At 41.6% G+C, this 20,866-nt stretch overlaps 1 protein-coding gene across 5 annotated transcripts in view; it reads right to left on the bottom strand.

The window, feature by feature from the left end:
* Nucleotides 1-678: 678 nt before the first annotated feature.
* The window catches only part of PHIP (pleckstrin homology domain interacting protein), a 184,016-nt gene continuing 163,828 nt past the window's right edge, over nucleotides 679-20,866 (bottom strand). For 4 of the 5 annotated variants that reach the window (XM_061623183.1, XM_061623180.1, XM_061623184.1 and 1 more), the window contains 2 exons: nucleotides 17,438-17,596; nucleotides 679-6,586 (listed from right to left, as the gene is read on the bottom strand). In XM_061623183.1, the coding sequence (XP_061479167.1) occupies nucleotides 5,934-6,586; nucleotides 17,438-17,596 (812 nt within the window). In that variant the 3' untranslated portion in view covers nucleotides 679-5,933. The remainder of the gene's footprint in view (nucleotides 6,587-17,437; nucleotides 17,597-20,866) is intronic. The other variant, XM_061623181.1, reaches the window with a different exon arrangement.

A 20,866-nucleotide genomic window follows, 5' to 3' on the forward strand; every position in this document is an offset into this window, starting at 1 on the left:
GAATCCTTTGCCAGAATAAGAAATACAGTTTGTTTAAAACACAACAAAGGTAGAAAGAACTAAAACTATAAGCAGAGCTGTATGTTGTCTTCAATTTAACCAAATTGTAACTCACTAACCTTTATGAACTATACGTTCTGCACACCTCATCTGCTATTTGCTATTTTTGTAAGACTTATTCTGGTTTTGCTAGTTGGTGTGGGAAAGCTAGGTTATGCAGGACACAGGACTCCTCCCCTCAAAAGGAAATTAGGCAAATGTTTTTTATTCTCCAGCCCCAACACAGCACCCATTTTATACCGGCTTTATAATACCTTGCTATGAACCTACAAGAACAAGCACCTTCAGAAATGAAGTTGCTAAATGTATCTAGATAATAGAATTTGTAAGGCTGTGCCACGTCCATTTAATGATGGCGGTCAAATTTAGCATTTCTGTTAAGAAAATAGTTTTACTCACTTTGGCAATACACACCCTTTATATTAAAGTCATTGGGGCTACAATCCTAAGACTCATTGAACTTGATAGGAATTACTTCTGTGTAAATATCACAGGATTGCACTATGGTTCAAAGCTGTCAAAGCTATTGTGTACTTCAAGCATTTACATTAGCTTAATAATAAACAAATGTAGAGCAGCTTAGAAAAACGAGTTTTCTATTTATTTAAAAATAGGTTTGTAGTTACTACATTGCAGTGACATTAATTCATACACATACATTCTAGTTTGTATAAAAGGATTCCAAGTATTATTCATCAAAACCAACTTAGGTGTTTCACATAACAATAAACGTTTCAATCAATATGTACAAAAAGGGCACTGTTCATCCAGGTGTGAGACTGCACTTTATAACTTGATGAAGCAGAAGAAAAAGAAATTAACCTTGATAAAACCTAAAATTGTAAAACTGTATGTTAAATTACATTAACATTTTGGGATTCATACCATACTGTACAAAGTAAGCATAGCTTTAAAATGTGTCAGTTTCAAACTTAAATGTTCCAGTTACCTTAAGTCACGCTACATTATGTCTCAACATTTAAGTGGCAAGATTTAAAGTATTCACTCAAGAACTTTTCAAGTTTTTGCAGTGTAATGGTCCAAAAATGTAACTTTGAAAGGTGTGTCAATAGCCTATCCTTCTTAAACATGCATCTCAGATAAATACACAATGTTAAATGCCTTCTGTGCAAGTGTAGAAGTTTGGTGCATATGTCTTTAAAGGTACAATAATTTCTAGCACAATTTCATTGACCAAAATGCATTTATACCATTTGAGTGTCCTGATGCAATTATCTGCATTTATTTAGCATCTGCCTCCCTTTTTTGGTATCAAAAGAGAAGTGATTTTTCACAGAAATTGCTCCTAAATTATTCACCTTTTTAAAAAATGCAGATTTGGGGCTTGATCTTTAAAAGCAAGTTTTTTTAAAAAAAATTCCTACAATAAATATAACCTTCCTGAAACAGAGGGTATCTTTCATTCCAAAATGGGAAAATAAGAGCACTAAAATTATTTTTTTGCTTCACTGTTCCAATAGTAATTAAAATTATCTTGATTAAAACACAAATTATATAAAGTTAACATATTAAAACTGCAATACCAGATTTTGTTGTATTAGAAATAATTTTCAGACTTGGCCACTATATATGAAATGTACAACTTTTTCAAATTATAAACATATGTACATTATTTACAGCAGAAACTGAACAGCCCTTTTATCAGATGAATGCTTAGGTCCAATTACATGAAGTGCAAGATTCAGATACATCAAAATGTAGTCAAGGCTCGATCCAGTCGGTCCCTTACACACATTTAGGCATGTACAGTTGTTCCACAAGTGCAGATCTCCACTTGTGGGAAGTCTGCTGATGGGGGGGGGGAGGAATCTGCAGCAGGAATGCATGCACTGCTCCATGCAGAGGATGCAAAACATGACTGGATTGTTTCATGAACCTTCATTAGATGGAACACGGGGGCAGAGCTTTTGTTTCAAAGCAAAGGATCCACATTCTTCACAACATTGGGATCGGGTCTCTACACAGAAATCAACACACAAGAGCTGCATGTGTATGGGGCTCTAGCTGAGGTTTTTAACTATCTTGTGAAACAAAATTCAAATTGGTATTTTATGAACATTTGTTTTGTAACACAGCATATGACTTATGTACTGAAACTACGTATGTGCCCATTTTTAAATGTTGAGAAGTACTACATGCTGCATGAGTTCTTTTCAATCAGTATTTTACAAAGATTAATAAAAAGTAATATTAAACAACTGAAATGTTCATATGTGTATAAACTGACATTGTGGTACAAATAATTGTGTGCAAGTTTACATCACAGCAGCACTATAGGAAGACGGTTTCTGTAAAGCTGCATCACCATTCAGCACAATGATAAAGATCATTTGTTCAATACCCAATATCCCAATATAATTCAAGCTTAATTCCTGGGAAACAATTGAAATTCAAACCTGCTAAACAATGCTTTACCAAACAAGTCTGAGGGACTGATTACTGGCGTGAAAACTAAGCTATTTCCCAATCAAAGAAAATGGAATGTGCTGCTATCGTGCCACCCCTGTATAGTAACCACTGGTTAATATTGAATTAATTTAACAATCAACATTATGGAACTAATGGACCACTCTGTATCAGAAGCTGTGTCAGTAGACTGTTTTTCATTACTGCCAAGTTTATAAGATAATTGCTTGTGTAAATAGCTGCAATTACAAACAGAAGTGGTGTCTTCATAGTATTCTCTATCTAAATATGCCAGAAAATAAATATTACATTTTGCTTGTAGCAGTATTATTCATAACACATTTCATTACAGTTTTTCCCCATAGTTACTGAACCAGTATTTATTGCTTATATTAAAATGCGCTAAATCAAAAACTCTCTTCTGTGTTGGTACAATAAAATTTCTGCAGATCAGTCAAATCTAACCAACGACAGTAATTTAAGTCAAACTGATGCAACCTAAGCACTTATTTAGCAACCCTAGCTAAACAATTACAGTTTTAAGTGTTGTTTCTACACAAATGTATTACCAAAATAATATTAGAAAAATAAGGTCAACATGAGTTCTTAGTACAGACTGTACATGAATGGGGAACAATACATTTGTGTGCTACAAATAAGATTCGATTCTTCTGGTTTTGAAATGTGTAATTTTCAGACACTAAGATCGTTATGTGTATTATTCCATTCTTGAACATTACATACACATACTTGATGTATACAAGTATATACATAAATATATGCCAAGTGGGACATAGCTATAAATGGAGTAACTACAGTAATGGAGCTTCATGTTTGCTTTGCAATTTCTTTTATATAACAATGCAGATAACATCAGGAAATCACACATTTGAAACTGGTTGCCTTCATCAACAGTGAAATTTTTTAAAACGGACAAGTTAAATCTACTATAATGCTTCTGTTGTGAAATATGAAACAAACTATCACTGTACGAAGTCTGCTGAAATATGCTCATGTTTAATGCCTACAATATTAGTAAGAATACATTTTGTTTAAGAATATGTCCAAATCCAAAATCCCATAACCATCATTATGGGATTTCATGTACTATTATTTAAAATACCAATGAAAATAGATCTCCAAGGGGGACTTGTGCCAGTAGAATTCTGATTATTCCACTGTAAACCATGATTTTGGAAATACTATCTTAGATGAAGCTATTTTTTTAAATGCCAAACAAATATGGATCACTTTTTTAATATAAAAAGATAGTGAGGTAATGAATTTTGCGAAACAAAATCTTCTATGCCCCAAAATATTCTAAACTGGCTACTTCAAATAAAAGTGAATAATCTTTTTGCTTATGAATATTTGTGATAAAAATCAGAAATGCATTTTAAGAACCATTTGTAATAAACAAGTTCTTTACTGGGTAAGAGATAAAAAAAAAGATTAGTCTTAAACCTCAGATGTCCATCCAGTGTGAACAACATGTCTGCATGTGTGCACTATTGAATAGAGAATCCTGTGCACAAAGCAGTGTTATACACATGGCTCCTGAAGCTGGCTCTATACAAGGCTCCTGAAGTTGGATCTATCCACAGTTCTCAAAACTGCACTGGAAACTACATGTAACACCAAAGAGACAGGCAATGCTGCCATCTTTGATACAGCCAATAATCTATTTGGAGGGGTGGAAAAGGAACCCCCTTAACCTTTTTGCACTGGTGGAAGCTTGGGAGGTTAGATTGAGATCCTTACCCTACAAATAGCTAGGTTGCAGTGTTAAAGTTGACAGCACCAACTGTCTCTTGGACAGATAGGCAACCAAATGCTGCACACCTGCATCTCTAGATCAAGGCTAAGGCATTTTTTAAAAAAATACCCCTCTTTTGTACACCTGTTTCCCTCAAAGGGTGTTAAATGGAATGTGTTACATTTTTGTACCATGCAACTGTTTTAACAATGTATTTTGTTTTCTTTTAAATTGAACTATACTTTTAAACAATAGAAATTGTATTAAAGTTTGCTTTAAAGATATAAAATAAGTAAATGTACCATAAACAAATAAATAACTGTTTCTTTTTCCATAGCAGTACATACAGCAATACATTCCCCTAAGTCATATAGTCATCATTTACAATAGACAACTTAAGTTTACTAAAGATGCACGAAATAATAGAATACAAGGCACAATCATTAAGTGGGATTTTCCTTTAGGGTGTATATATTGACTTATGTCAGCTTGATAAGTACACTGTAAAAAGTGCAGAAAAACAATGTGCAATGAGAACACTGTATAAAACATGATTGCATAAAAAGTGATTTGGCCTTTTGATCTTTAATAATTGAAAATAACCAATCTTCCCCCTAAAATAAAAGTATGACATTTTAAAATTCTTATCTAGTATTATCTAAAAAGTCCTGAAAAAATTATTCCTGGGTAATATTGTATATATTTATGTGCGTGTGTACATAACATATACATACACATACACTTTTTTGAATTTTAGTCAGTTTAGCACAATTTGTAAAAACAATCTGATCACATCGCAAACATAAGAATCCCACACTTTTCCTGCAGTTTCCTTGAATCCTTTAACCCATTTATAATTTTTGCCTGTCAAAGGATCCCACCAGTGCATTAATTGTTTTTACTACAAAGTACCAGTAGATATAATTTTTCAGAGCAATGTATATTTAGAACACGGAATCATAAGCATAATTGAAAAGTGTATGCTGCACTGACACTCAGAACTTTTCTACTGCACCGGTTCTCAGTCTTTGGCACAATAAACAGATTTTATTGATAATGAAGGTCTGAAAAATTAGACATATTAGTCAAACTTTTTCCAATGTGGATATATATATCTATATAGTGTGATTTCTCTCTCTGGCTGAACCTAGATAAAACAACCTGCACTAGATTTGTTTGTACAGAGCTGTGTGCCCAATCATTACTGAAATGGAACATCTTATTAGTAAAGTTTTGAATTTTGCATTTGTTCTCAATGGCATTTACTGCCACACTCCGGTAATATCCTGCAAAACACAGATACTACACTCTATACAAATGTACTGTACCTTGCTCATTCAAAAATAGTTCTGTTCTCAGTCTGTTACATTAAAAAGTCTATTAATTTTAATCAAATAACGGTTATGTACTGTCCAAAATCACAGTAACTTTTCTGCAAATCAAGAATTTCATTTATACAATCTTTGATACCAATTGAACAAAGTGAACTGAAATGCATAACCTACTTGGAGGGCAATAAATAGCAAAAGTTTAAAATACATACTTCTTTCAAAGAAATGTTCAGTTTGTTTTTGCTCTACTTTTTTCAAATCAGAACATATTCTCATCTGTAAATAGCAGCAGAAAGCAGATATCCTTAGTTCTACTAATTCCTCAGCTGTACTTGTTTATTAGCATTTTTAAATGCTGGTTACCAACCAATTAGATTAGCCTTTGCTTTTTCAGTCAACTTGCGGACTCTGCCTCTGCTAGATGTCCCAAAAGTCAAAGAAGTATCTTCAAACAACAGCTGTCTTTGCTCCTCCTCTGAGTCGTCTTCATTGTAAAAAGCTGTCCTCCTACCCTGGTTTCTAGTTCTCATGTGGGGTTCAGAATCCTTAAGTTCCTCGTGCTCTTCTTCAATAGGCCCATCTGTCTTTTTCCTCTTGCTTCTTGTCTGAATCTTAGGATCTGCAGAAAATGTAAGTTCTAATCCTGGCTGCTGTGCCTCTGGCTTTCTTTTAGGCTTTCTGCCTCCTCGCCCTTTTCTTTGTAACAAGTCTTCCTTCACATTATTTTCAGAGACAGAATTGCATGCAGTGGAAACAGATGCTTCCTCAGTGGTTGTCAAGTCTTTAGGAGTTTGCATTGTATCCTGCCCTAAATTCTTTTGCTGAGCAAGTAAAAGGTTTTTTGGTTTCCTCCCTCTTTTCTTGTGTACTACTTCACAGTTACTGTTGTTACTTTCAATCTTGGGTTTTCGTCCAGGACCCCTCTTAAAGGCAGGTTTTGAAGCCTGTCCCCCATGTCCATTTACTTGGATGCTTCCTGATGCCAAAGCTATGGCATTATTCTTGCAATCTGCTATAAAAACAGAGTAACATGTTTGCGGCTTGCATCAGTCATTTTACTTGCATTAAAAGCTTGGTATAATTTTCGGCTTAAATATATTTGAAACATTAAATGCAGAGCTATCTAAATCACTGTGACTGAATACATTTCTATGTATCTGTCCCAAAGTGAATAGCAAGGATGAGTGGGCATGGGTGTCCGCAGGGGTGTGGGGGAAAGGAGACAGCCCCCCCCCCGATGAACCATAATGCCCAGATTGCAAGCTTTCATTTTTTAAATAAGTAGTCTCTAGCCTTTGTAGAATCAAAGATATGAAGCAAAATGTTCAGGCATTATTCTTATTTTTTTTGTGAGAAACTATCCTGCTCTCACCTTTCAGTGTCTTTAGCCAATTAATAAAGTTATAGCAATAACTGACATTTAGGAAAATTGATCTAGCCAATTAGGTAAGGAGAAGTTTAAAGTGATACACCCTTTGACTCTTAACCCTAGAAAATGAACTTGATTTGTTTTTAAGCCTTTTGTTTTGGTCCTCCCTGCTGAAGAACTGATTGCTGCCCTCTAGAAAAAAATCAGATACCCAGAATTTTAGTGTAGCTGTATTTGGGCAGTAGTGTTTCTACCCCTCCCCCCAAAAAGTAGCAGTAAAGACAGGATTTCAGGTCTTATTTCATACAATTCACCCCCCCAAGTTTGAAACATTTTTAAAAATTATTATTCCAGTGCCAATAAAGTCTATCATTACTATATCCATATTGCAGGGATGGTGCTGTGGTTGACAGAGCATGGGTCAGAACACCCCTTCAGATTTCTGTCTTGCTGGGGAGAATCAGTATGGTGTATGACAACCCTGAAGTGCTATTATCATGACATTCATTCATTCATTTAGAGAAAGGAAGGGACAGGTTGTGAAGTTGATTGAGCAGGAGGCCTGGATGGGATGAAGGGAGCCATCAAGAGAATTTAGGATTTCAATGGTGACTAGGATGATGTTGACTGGGTGCCAGGATGCAAGCCTACCTATGACGGAATATGTGGTTCAACTCAAACTGGTGGGTTGGGACTGCATGGGGTTAAAAAGGGTAGCTAGAGAGGAGATGTCTCCATCTGATTGCTAGGCTAATACCTATCATTTGATCTCCTGCTGCTCTCCCTTCCTGCTAGACTGATATGCTTAGGATGTTGACCACATCTTCTGGTCTCCTTCCTTCTACTTCTTTCTCTTGAGAGGGAGAGCAGACATCTTCTCTTTGTCTCTCCCTCTCCTCCAAGCATGAGGGCAAACACTAGGCTTAGTGTTTGCATCTCCAGCTTAGCTATTTAGCTAGATATAGAACTCTTTCTTATTATGTACTTCCAGAATAAAGCAGTTATTTTTTATTTTAAAGCTTAAAGTCTCTGTCTGACTAATTCCAGGGAAGGGGTAATCTTTAGCAAAGATTCAAATACACAAAGTTCACTCAGACGCTCAAATACCTGATTTCGCTACTCTGCAACAACCTATTGAGAAACAATGGAGGGATAGACATGCAATACAAGTTCCTCAGAAGCCAAGTCTACCCAGGCCAAGCCACCATACAAGATCTACCAGAAATGCAGACCTGTTCTCTAATGCAAGTTCTGTATATTTAATACTTATTTGGAATATTTACTTTGCCTCCCATCTCCTGGAAAGTTTCCTACAGATACCCATGTGAATTGGTCCTACTTCAATGTGTTATTTTCCCAAACAGTCGGCACATTCAACTTGCCCTGTCAGAAATGCATAGAATGGGAATATCTGTGGTGGGGACCGTCCATTTATTGCAAGGACAACTCTTGAACCTCACTGATGGCACCGAAGTCTCCACCCTGCTTCTGATGAGAAGGGGGTAATTTCCCTGACCTGCAGAGCAGTAGTAGTAGAACGCCCCTGTGCTGAACAGTCACAAGATACAGGCAACTGCATCACTGAGAAAAGCTAAACAATTTAAATGGGAAAATTGAAGGATCCGGAGACAAAATAGTCTTACAGCAAAGAGCCTCCAAAAGCCTTTGCAGCACTCAGAAAAGCATTCAGGAGAGAGCATATATGCTTGGATATTGGGTTATTGGTCAGAAGGGCAGCTTTGCTTCAGTTAGCCCAAAGAAAAGCATGCTTGGCTTCTCTCTAAGTTCTAGAATCTTCTCACTTTTAACATGTATACTCTTAAATGTGGGAAGGCACTGAAGACATGTATAATGTACTTTTCTGCTATTACACACATACAGCCTAACAAGTTCTTTGCAACTAACTCATAGATCAGCCGATTGTGAACCAATCAGATTTAGCCAGTATCTTCAAATCACCAATTCCCTCTGAGTACACAAAAACTTGGACCTCCAACTGATTGGTTTACTCACCAGAATTATTATTTTGAATATTTTTATTCACTTTTTATAATACCAAAAAAAAAAAAAACCCACTAAAAGTGACACAAACAGATACATTAAAGCCCAAGTCTTCCCTTCGTTAGATTCATTTTCCATAGAGGAATGCCATCATGCTGGATTATAGCTCGTCCTATCGTCCGAAGGCAAGAATGTTTCTGAAGTCAAGACCAGGGCGTCAGGCCCCTCCCACTCTCCAGTTCATTCTTGCCTTCGTACCGAACAAGTTTGAGATTATTGCTTAGCTTATAGATAAGTCTTTCGTGTTTTTGTGACAGGGTGGAAGATTTATGTGTGCTTCTGTACGTTTTGTCCTTCCCTGTCTTGCCTTTGTTTAAAATTTGATTGTTTCCCCTGGGGATTTTCTTGCAGGGTTTTTATTTTCCCCTTGATTCTTCCCCAGTGAGTGCTTAACGGCGCTTCAGAGAGACCGCGGCTGCGGGCCTCTCTTCTATAGGCGGCGGAGATTGATTTTTACAGGAGCTTGTGGCTGCAGCTCCTTGCCCTTCTGAATGGCCATTTCGGGAGACCGTGGCTGCGGTTTTCCCCTCCTCAGCAGGCGGCCGCGAACTTAATCCGGCAGCCTGCTGTTACCGCTTTCGCACCGCCCTCCTCTTTTACCCTCACTACCTTTTGCGCCAGTCTCAAGCCTGTGCCTGCAGTTTTCCCTATTCAGTGTCCACTCCAGTTGAACTTCCCACCACCCCCCCCAGCTCGGTCTGCGGCAGTTTAAAGCTCGCCGCGACCGACTTTGGAGCCTGCGGCTGCGGCTCCATCTTTCCCCTTGCCAGCTGATACTGTCCCATGGCAATAGAGAGCTAGCTCGCTCTCTAGCTACGATCGTGCTTATCAGCCCCGCGCCACTAGATCGTCTCGTTTGAAGGCCTTTTTTGAGCTCGTCAGTGCTTCCCTAACCGCCATTGCTTCTTCACCAGTTCTAGCCTTTTTTGATTGGCCTATTTTCCCGCTTCTTTTCTCCCGCTCTTTCTGCTAGCCCTCTAGTATTGCAAAGGGGGTCTCCCTTACACGGGCGGTGGATAGCAGAGCCCAGTATTCCTGTCAGCTCCCTCTGTGTGACCTGCCCCTGTTTGTGTGTTACAGCTAGGATTCTATCACTTTATATAGGTTCCTTTATTAACTCTGCTTCTGCTGCTGGCCCTGCAACTATTTGATTACTGCTGCTATCTGAACCAGTACAAAGACTGTTATTGCTACAACGCCTGTGCATCTGTGCCTGTTTCATCAAATCTATTAATACTGCACTGTTGTGCACCAGACTAACTGATACCTAGTGCGCAAGGTGCTGATACCATATTAATCCCTGTTTGGACTGTACATTCTGCCCCATCCGTGGCCATGTACAAAGGCTCTTGATACCACACAAAGCTGTTTGAACTGTGCATTCTGCCCCATCCGTGGCCATGTACCAGGCTGTTGATACTATATAAGGCTGTTTGCTCTGTACATTCTGCCCCATCCGTGGCCGTGTACCAGACTGTTGATACTATATAAGGCTGTTTGAACTGTACATTCTGCCCCATCCGTGGCCGTGTACCAAGACTGTTGATACTATACAAAGCTGTTTGAACTGTACGTTCTGCCCCACCCGTGGCCGTGTACCAAGGCTATTGATACCACGCAAAGCTGTTTGAACTGTACATTCTGCCCCATCCGTGGCCATGTACCAGAGCTGTTGATACTGTGCAAAGCTGTGCAAATATTACATTCTGCTCCATACTGTACCACACCTACGGATACTGTGCCAAGATATCTGGACGTGCATTCTGGTCGTGTACTAAGACTGTTCATAGTGTACATTCTGCCCCATCGTGGCAGTGTACTTAGCCATCAGCCAGTGCATTCTGCCCCAGTCGTGTGCCGTGTACTGAGCCTGTTCGGGTCTATACATTCTGCCCCATCGTGGCAGTGTACTGATACCCATAGAAAATATATGGCGGAACAGTGCATTCTGCCCCATCGTGGCAGTGTACTGCTACCCTTAATAAATATATGATGGCAGAACAGCCAGAGACAACCCAGGCAACCTTACAAAGCTGTTTGGACTGTACATTCTGCTCCATCCCATCTGTGGCCGTGTACTAAGCCTGTTCATAGTGTACATTCTGCCCCATCGTGGCAGTGTACTTAGCCATCAGCCAGTGCATTCTGCCCCAGTCGTGTGCCATGCACTGCTACCCTTAAAATATATGATGGCAGAACAGCCAGAGACAAGGCACCCAAGCCGAAACAACAGCCAGAGGCAAACCAGACGACCAAGCCTAAAACACCCAAGGCGGTCAAACATAAGCATGTTAAAGCGGTTGCCAAAACAAAACATCTTGCCAGCCACAGCACACCCAAGCGACCTCGCTATGTCTCTGCTCCAGATCCAGAGGGTTCAACCAATGCACCGTTAACTACCCTCTTTCAGTCTCCTGCTGCGTCCTCTGATGAGGAGGACTTCCCTGGCTTTTCTGAGCATCCAACGGTCACCCAACCTGGGGCTTACTCTATTTCACAACCTGTGGGGCCGTCTGCACTTCCACCTATCCAAGAGCAACGGGCTACATCTCCGGGACTGCAGCTGTCCCAGGAGTTCATTACTCAACTTCAGGGCATGCTGTCGTTTTTCACTCAGAGACAGTCACCATCACAAGTTCCCACTATACCTCCACACAGTGGGGACCAACTTGCTCACAGTGAGACAAACCCTTCATGTTCTCCAAATCCGTTTGACATTGCCAGGGGCAGGTTTGCTGATGACGTCTCTGGTGCAGAAGATTCCGCAGTTCCGTTGCAAGATGAAGGAGACGTCTAGAGTGACCATTCGGAACATGAGCAGGATACATCCTATCGCCTCTTCGATTCCTCAGACTACCAGCCTCTTGCGCGCAGAGTGTTGAACACCCTAAGCCTTCAATCCACCCCAACTGCAGATGCTACTCCCGCTTTAAAAGGGGCCACGGTCTTGAAATCCCCTGCTCCAGCAGAACACTATCTACCTGTGCCAGACCCCATCGCTAAACTGGCCAAGGATGAATGGTCTCACCCCTTACAAGCACGCCGTTTTATTAACATTGCGGACAGATTTTATCCTTTGGCCCCGGACTTTACTACCAAGCTGGCCGTCCCTGGCATAGACGTGCCAATTTCCAGTTTAGTTTCCAGATCTCTCTTGCCACGGGAAGGAGAATCTCATTTAAAGGATGCCACTGAGCGGAGACTGGACTTCGCCTTACGCAAGTCTCATGAGGCTACCGCCTTTTCTATGCGGGCATCTACATCGGCCTCTATTTTTACCAGGGCAGCGATGATGTGGTTGGACGACCTCATCGAGGATCCCAATCCAGACCCTGTTTCTCTGTGAAGATCGTTAATAAAATTGCGCAAAACAGCTGCTTTCGTGGCCGACGCCACCTTGGACGTGAATCAGCTAGGGGCACGCGCCATGGCGGCTCAGGTTGTGGCCCGACGGACACTCTGGCTTCGTCACTGGCAGGCTGACTCTACTGCCAGAGTTAATCTATCACGGGCACCTTATGCTGGATCTTTACTTTTCGGCGAGGAAGCACTAAAGGCAGTGCTTGTTGACCCTAGGACACTCGAAAGCCTGTCTTGGCCACAGTCAGAAACATCGAGCGCAGGCGGTGTTCCTGTCTCCAGACCGCATATCCACCATTACAGACATCGCAAGATCCCTGATGCACAAAACATCCGCAGACGTTATGCTTCTAGCCAGGGCTCTAGGAATGTTGGTGTCCACCATTCACATTGTTCCATGGGCTCGAGCTCATACTCGTCAGCTACAGTGGGCCTTACTGCCGTTCCAACACGACAATGCCAGCTCAAACCATCGAGCCCCAAACTGCGTTTATCATTCCGCTGGTGGACGAGGGTAAAACATCTCACCCGGGGCACTCCGTTCAGAGAACCCCACAGGACTGTCATCACCACAGATGCCAGTCTCCTCGGCTGGGGAGCCCACTGCAACTCTCAGTTTGTTCAAGGGGTTTGGACCGCAGCAGAACTGGCTCAGAGCATCAATTGGCTGGAGCTAAAGGTGGTCCACTTTGCTCTGCTCCATTTTCAATCTCTGCTCCCCTTGGACCATGTTCTTATTCGAACCGACAACACGTGTGCAAATCACATTTGAACAGACAAGGGGGAACGAGGTCGCGTTCCTTACAGGATCTAGCTTACCTCATCTTCGACTGGGCAGAACACAATCTACAGTCCTTGAAAGCAGAACATCTCAGAGGTATTTGGAATGTGACAGCGGACTGGCTCAGCAGACAGCAAGTCTTTCCAGGAGAATGGAAACTTCATCCGACCGTTTTCCATCTTCTCCAGCGTCGATTCGGCCCCTTCTCAGTCGACCTGTTTGCTTCCAGTCGCAATTGCCAGCTTCCCAGGTACTTCACACGATACCTGGACACGACAGCGGAAGCGGTGGATGCTCTGTCAATACTGTGGCCGGATGGCCTATTGTACGCCTTCCCTCTAATAGCACTATTAGCCAGAACCTTGCGGAAGGCACGGCGTGAGAGGGCACGGCTAGTGCTGATAGCACCATATTGGCCCCGTCGACCGTGGTTCTCGGATCTCCTTGCAATGTCGGTGACGGATCCTTGGCCACTACCAATCAGGCCAGACCTCCTATCCCAGGGCCCAGTATGTCATCAGGACCCCAAGTGGCTCAACCTAACAGCGTGGCTTTTGAACGGGGACATTTGAGATCGGCTGGCCTGTCAGACGCTGTTATTGACATTATTTTGGCCTTGAGAAGACCATCCACCACTCGTATATACCAACATACTTTGGTAACGTTCTCCAGGTGGTGTCAGTCCCAACACATCGATCCTTCCAAGGCTACAGCACAACAAGTGCTGCAATATCTGCATAGGGGCCTCATGCTGGGACTTAGACCCAACACATTGCGTCGACATGCGTCCACTCTGTCATCCATTCTTTCAGTATCTTCCACTGACGCCCCTATTGCCTCACATCCGTTCATCAAACGCTTCCTCAGAGGCACTGCTCTACGCTCGCTGGCTGTGGCTCACCATTTTCCATCATGGAGTTTGTCAAAGGTTCTGCAGGCCTTACAATGTTCTCCGTTTGAGCCAATCAGGACAGTGCCTTTACGTCTGTTGTCTTTCAAGGTCCTGTTCCTGATTGCAATTACATCGGCGAGAAGAGTCTCGGAACTGGGCGCATTGTCTTCTGCTCGCCACCTCTGTGTCTTTCACAAGGATTCTGTTGTGCTGAAAACTGATCCTTCCTTCCGTCCCAAGGTCAATTCAGTTTTCCACTGCAACCAGGACATTGTTCTGCCTTCATTTTGTCCGAATCCTACTCATCCTCTCGAGAAGGCTTGGCATTCGTTGGATGTTCGGAGGGCTCTCAAGACCTACCTCTCCAGGACCCAGGATATACGACAGACCGAGTCTTTGTTTGTATCCTTTAATCCACGTTCTATGGAGCATAAAGTTGCTAATTCTACCTTATCCCGTTGGTTGAGAGGATGTATTACCTTAGCTTATGAGTCCCTTAAGCTTCCTGTTCACCTAGTATAACAGCTCATTCCACTAGATCAGCAGCCACTTCGGCTCCTGTTGCCGATATTTGTAGAGCTGCTGTTTGGTCTACTCCATACTTGTTTATAAGGCATTATAAAATAGATCGTTATGCTTCTGCCGATGCCTCATTTGGCAGACGAGTTTTGCAACAGGTTCTTAATGACGATTAGTATGTGGGTGGTCCCTCCCTGTTATGGGCTGCTTTGGTACATCCAGCATGATGGCATTCCTCCTATGGAAAATGGATCATTGGTCTCACCTGAAGGGTGATTTTCATAGGAGGAATCCCATCATGACCCTCCCAGTTGGAGGATAACTACATAATTTTTGGGATGGTTTATATATTACAATTTCATCATTATATTATATTATATATTACATTTTAATTTTCTAGTGAAGTCAAGACTTCTATTACTGTTTTCGCTAGGTTAGAGTCAGATATTATGAGTGTTACTATTATGTTATGTTCTTGCTGGTTGGCCTGTTGGCCTTTTTTCCTGCATGTTTAGATATATCTCTTTCGACTCGCTGCGAATGAACTGGAGAGTGGGAGGGGCCTGACGCCCTGGTCTTGACTTCAGAAACATTCTTGCCTTCGGACGATAGGACGAGCTATAATCCAGCATGATGGGATTCCTCCTATGAAAATCACCCTTCAAGTGAGACCAATGGTCCATTTTGTTAGTTGGCTGAGTCCTTCCACGAGGAGTCATGGATAGTCAGTAGTACCATAATTATAGAATATTTCCACGATTTAAAAAACTGAGATTTGGTACTCACATAATCCAAGGCGCCCTTGGCTATTAGGTAACTGGATATTTGACCCACTTCTCTAAAACCAGGGAACTCTAAATATACCACAAAATTATTAAAATACATCCACACTAAAACCACAAAGAAAATGTGGTACAAATGAGATTTTCTGATCACTTTAAAAGGTCCCAATGCAAGATATTTGTGAGTTTGTTCCACAAAAATGGGAAACGAGTGGTACTCTAGAATGCTTAAGTATTAAACATAGGACTTGTGGTTGTCAAAAAAAGTAATTTGTTTAAAGGTAATTTACTATTTATAATGGTCTGAAAATGGGATATTTTTTTTACCCAAATGTTAAAATTTGGGCCATGAAGTTGACTTGATAGTAGCAGCTAGCACTCCAACTCAAACTGCACATGGAACAAGATGCTGGACTATCACACACCTACATTTAGCTTGAACTGGGTAGGAGTTCATGTAAATTTATTAAAAGGATGACTTGTGCAGGTTAGCTGAATTGAGCTAAGCATATGCTCAGACAAATCCTTTGCATTCCAAGATCTGGTGGGGAAGCTTTTATCTGTACTCTAACAGTGGTTGACACAAGATTGGTTAGTACATGTGAAAGAGCCTTCTCTGTGACTGCACTCTAGTTGTGAAACTCCTGTGGGCAATTCATTTAGCCCCCTTGCTTTTTATTTTCAATACTTTTTATTTTCAAGACAATATTGTTTAAGCAGACTTTAATTAGCTAGGATGTTCTTGTGGCTAACCCTCCTTATTTATTTATATTTAATCTCTCTGTTATTGGGGGTGGAGGGGTTTTATTGTATGATGAATTGATTTATATACTGTGAACTGCCCTGAGCACTGTATTCTTCAGTGGAAGGTTATTTTTTTCTTAAAAAATAAAATAAGGGGGGTGACTTATAGCAGCTTGGAACATGCATCTGTGGTTGTACTTTGTACTAAATGTTTAGTACACACACACAAACAACTACATTTGTTTTTTGTACATTCACACCCACATTCACCAAAGAGAACAAATATTTATACCTAATATTCTTATTTGGACAAACAATCCTTTGAAACTTTTACAATTCAAACCAGCACTGACCCAGGATAAATTAAGCTGATTTAACCTTCAACATCTGCCTCTAACTTGGTGCCTTTCCTCTGGTACAGTAAGCTGATTCTGTATGGTTGATGAATGCCACTACCTTCTTCCCCAAGAGACACATTCCAACTTCAACCTATCTTTGAGCATTGCAGCAGAATGGGGTAAGTTTCCTGCACCCCCCCCCAAATGTCAGGAAATTACTTTGTAGGGCACTCTGCTGGTGTTTTTCAGAAAAATAAAGCTCTCTTCAGTGAATGGATATTATTCGGGAATGGGCAAATAACATACTTCTGAAAAACCTCCACTACTGAAGAAGATGAAGACTTTCTGATATGGTAAGCTTTTTATAAGGATTATCCTCTCCCAAGATACATACCATGAGTCCTCAGACTGGGTTCTTATGTTAATTTGGTGGCATGGGATGTTACTACCTTCCTGTGTCAAAGGGGTGACATGAGAAGTCTGGGGCTTTGCTGTAGCATCTGAGGATTAAATGATGGCACAGCGAAGAATCTCAGTGTGTTTCCCCCATACAATCCAGGGCTTCCTACATTACACCAGTAGTGCAGGAAGCAGCAGCACTGCTACAGCTCCCAAGCTACCAAGGCAGCAAAAGGATCCTTACTAAGATACGCTAAGAGGGCACTGATGACAGGGCCATGCACAGTACCAATGAATTACTATCTTTTTAAAAAATTATGTGCAGAGCAATCCTAAGCATGGGACCAATCAGGCATCAATCTAATTGCATACAAATTAGACTCATCTGAAATATGACAACTTTCCAGTATTAATAAATTGATCAAGTAATAATTCTGGTATCATTTCTCTTAACAAATTAACAGCCTATTGATTAAAATTTGGCTATGCTGATTAAAAATAATTCATACCAAGTAATCAACTAAAGCTTTAGTTAATTAATCTATCCATCCAAACCTGCAGCCTCAGTTATTGCAAACTCCATGATAATCAACACTAAAAAATACAAAAAAAACTTACCTTGTGGGCTGAGAGTGGCAGATTTTGGTTTACGTTTAATTTGTTTATCCTTCTCCACATTTTCTCTTGCAGTATTATTCCTAGTGTTATGAGTGTAATTGGTCTGATTAGGGGCTAGCAATATATTCTGCTTGGAATGTTTGGTGGAATTCTCTAGTACTGGGGAGACAACAGAGAATGCAAATGGGAATTTTTCAACAAAATTTTCTATCAGTATATATCTGCTCATCAAGTAAATATGTACTTTATTTCTTAAATATCTTTTCAATAAAACATTGATTCAATAAAACATTTAAGATTATATTGCACCATTCATCCACAAGGCCGTGCAATCCTAACCCCTAGATCTGCTGACTGGAGTGGGTCAGGAAGGAGACTTGCCTCTCTGCTAGTGAAGAATACAGACAGAGGGACATGCCCACCACAGAGGTCCCTGCTATGCCTACAAAGAGCTCCCTGGGCATAGAGCTATCTGCAGCAACAGGTGGCATTAGGTCCCAAAATGCAGTGTTCCGGAAACAGGATAGGATCCAAGACCCCTACATTCATCAAAGAGGCCCTGGGATCAGGCTCCCCTCTAATATTATTATTGTTAATTACATTTATATCCAGTCCTTTGTCCCAGTAGGAGCCCAGGGAAGCAAACAAAACACTAAAAATACTCTAAAACGTCTTAAAAACAGACTTTAAAATATATTAAAACAAAACATGTTTAAAAACATACTAAACTAAACATCTTTTTCAAAAAAGCTTCAAAAACATCTTAAAAAGGAATTCCAACACAGACACATACTGGGATAAGGTCTCAACTTAAAAGGCTTGTTGAAAGAGGAAGGTTTTCAGTAGGCACCAAAAAGATAACAGAGATGGCGCCTGTCTAATATTTAAGGGGAGGGAATTCCAAAGGGTAGGTGCCATTACACTAAAGGTCCGTTTCCAATGTTGTGCAGAACAGATCTCCTGATAAGATGGTATCTGCAGGAGGGCCTCACCTGCAGAGTGCAGTGATTGACTGAGTATGCAAGGTATAAGACGGTCTTTCAGGTATCCTGGTCCCAAGCTGTATAGAGCTTTGTACACCAAAACTAGAACCATGAACTTGGCCCAGTAGCTAATGGGCAGCCTCTGTAATTCTTTCAGAAGTGGGGTAACATGTTTGGGATTCCCTGCCCCAGTGAGCAGTCATGCTGCTGCATTTTGCACCAGCTGCACCTTCTGGACCAACCTCAAGGGCAGCCTTACATAGAGTGCATCACAGTAATCCAGCCTGGAGGTTACCAGTGTATGCACGGGGTCAGGCTATCCCAGTCCAGAAATGGCAGCAGATATCTTACCAGTCAAAGCTGGTAGAAGGCATTCCTAGCCACTGAGGACACCTGGGCCTCTAGCAACAAAGATGGATCTAAGAGCACCCCCAGACTACAAACCTGCTCTTTCAGAGGGAGTATGACCCCATCCAAAGCAGGCAACTGACCAATTATCTGAACTCGGGAACCACCAACCCACAGTGTCTCCGTCTTGCTAGGATTCAGACTAAGTTTACTGACCCTCATCCAGCCCACCACCGAGTCTAGGCAACAGTCCGGGACTTGCACGGCCTCTCCCTATTCAGATGTTACAGAGAAATAGAGTTCGGTATCATCAGCGTGCTGCTGACACTTCACCCCAAATTTCCTGATGAATGCTCCGAAGGGCTTCATATAGATGTTAAACAGCATCTTTAACAGATGTTAAACAGGAGATAAGATGGTATCCTGTGGCACCCCACAGTACAACTGCCAGGGGGCCAAAAGACAATCACCTAATACTATTTTCTGCAAACAACCCTGGAGACAGGATCGGAACCACTATAAAACAGTGCCGTCAATACTCATCTCACCAAGCCAGCCGATAAGGATACCATGGTTAATGGTATTAAAAGCTGCCAGGACATCAAGTAAGAATAACAGTGTCATGCTCCCCTTGTCCTTCTCCTGATAAAGGTCATCTATCAGGGCAAACAAGGCTAATTCAGTCCTATGACCAGGCCTGAACATAGATTGGAATGGGTCAAGATAATCTGTTTCATCCAAGAGTACTTATAATTGCTGCACTACACCCCTCTTAATCATCTTTCCTAAGAAGGTGGTATTTGCAACCAGGAAGTAGTTGTCACAAACCAATGGGTTCAGGGTGAGCTTTTCAGGAGCGGTTGGATCACTGCCTCTTTCAGGGCAGCTAGGACCACTCCCTCCACAATGATACATTGACCATACCCTGGATCCACTTGGTCACACCCCCTCGACAAACTTTAATAAGCCAAGAAGGGCAAGGGTTGAGAGGACACATTGCTGGCCACATAGTTGCAAGTACCTTGTCCACATCATCAGGCCGCATCAACTGAAACCGATCTCAAGAAGTTGTAGCAGACATTGCACTGGACACTTTACGGGAGACTACAGTAGATGTAGATGAGGCATCAAGATTGCTACGGAGGTGAGCAACTTTACCCTCAAAGTGCCTTACAAACAATTCACAGTGGGCCTCCAAAGGGTCTAAAACCCTGTTTCCTGGAGTTGATGTCAACAGACTCCTGACAATACGGAAAAGCTCCACTGGACAGCTACTTGAAGATGCATTGGTGGCAGAGAAGTGGGTCTCACCACCACACAGTAGGCAGGGTTGTGATGTTTTACTTATGCCCAATCAGCCTCACAGTACATCTTTCACCACTAGAGTCCAGCCTGTTTCACTGCCCTTAGTTCACTTGTGTACCAAGGTGCAAATGGGGCTCCACAATGCCAGAGAGGGAACTCAGGGGCAAACGTGTTAAGAGCTTGATTTATTTATTTATTTATTTTCATTTCTAGACCGCCCATAGCTAATAACTCTCTGGGCGGTGTACAAAACGAGATTAAAATACAATATAGAATAAAATCAATAACAAAGGAACACATTAAACTAAAAACATAAACATAAAGCATTAAACATTAAAATGCCTGGGAGTACAGCCAGGTCTTAACCTGGCGCCTAAAAGAAAGAACCGTAGGCGCCAGGCATATTTCCTCCGGTAAGCTGTTCCATAATTCAGGGGCCACCACAGAAAAGGCCCTAGATCTAGTAACAGTCCTCCGGGCATCCTGGTGAGTTGGTACCCGGAGGAGGGCCTTAGATACTGAACGAAGTGAACGGGTAGGTTCATAGCGGGAGAGGCGTTCCACAAGGTATTGCGGTCCCACACCGTGTAAGGCTTTATAGGTCAACACCAGCACCTTGAATCTAGCTCGGAAACAAATAGGTAGCCAGTGCAAGCGAGCCAGTGTGACAAGGGCTTCAACAGGGTCACCTGCTCTATCTATTGGGAACGCCCCCAGGGCATTCAGGAATCCTGTGGATTCCATTAGTCTCTGGGAGCGGACCATCTTAATCTGTCCACCACCCCTGCAGGGG

Source organism: Rhineura floridana, chromosome 4 (assembly GCF_030035675.1).
Source record: "Rhineura floridana isolate rRhiFlo1 chromosome 4, rRhiFlo1.hap2, whole genome shotgun sequence".
Taxonomy (NCBI): Eukaryota; Metazoa; Chordata; class Lepidosauria; order Squamata; family Rhineuridae; genus Rhineura; species Rhineura floridana.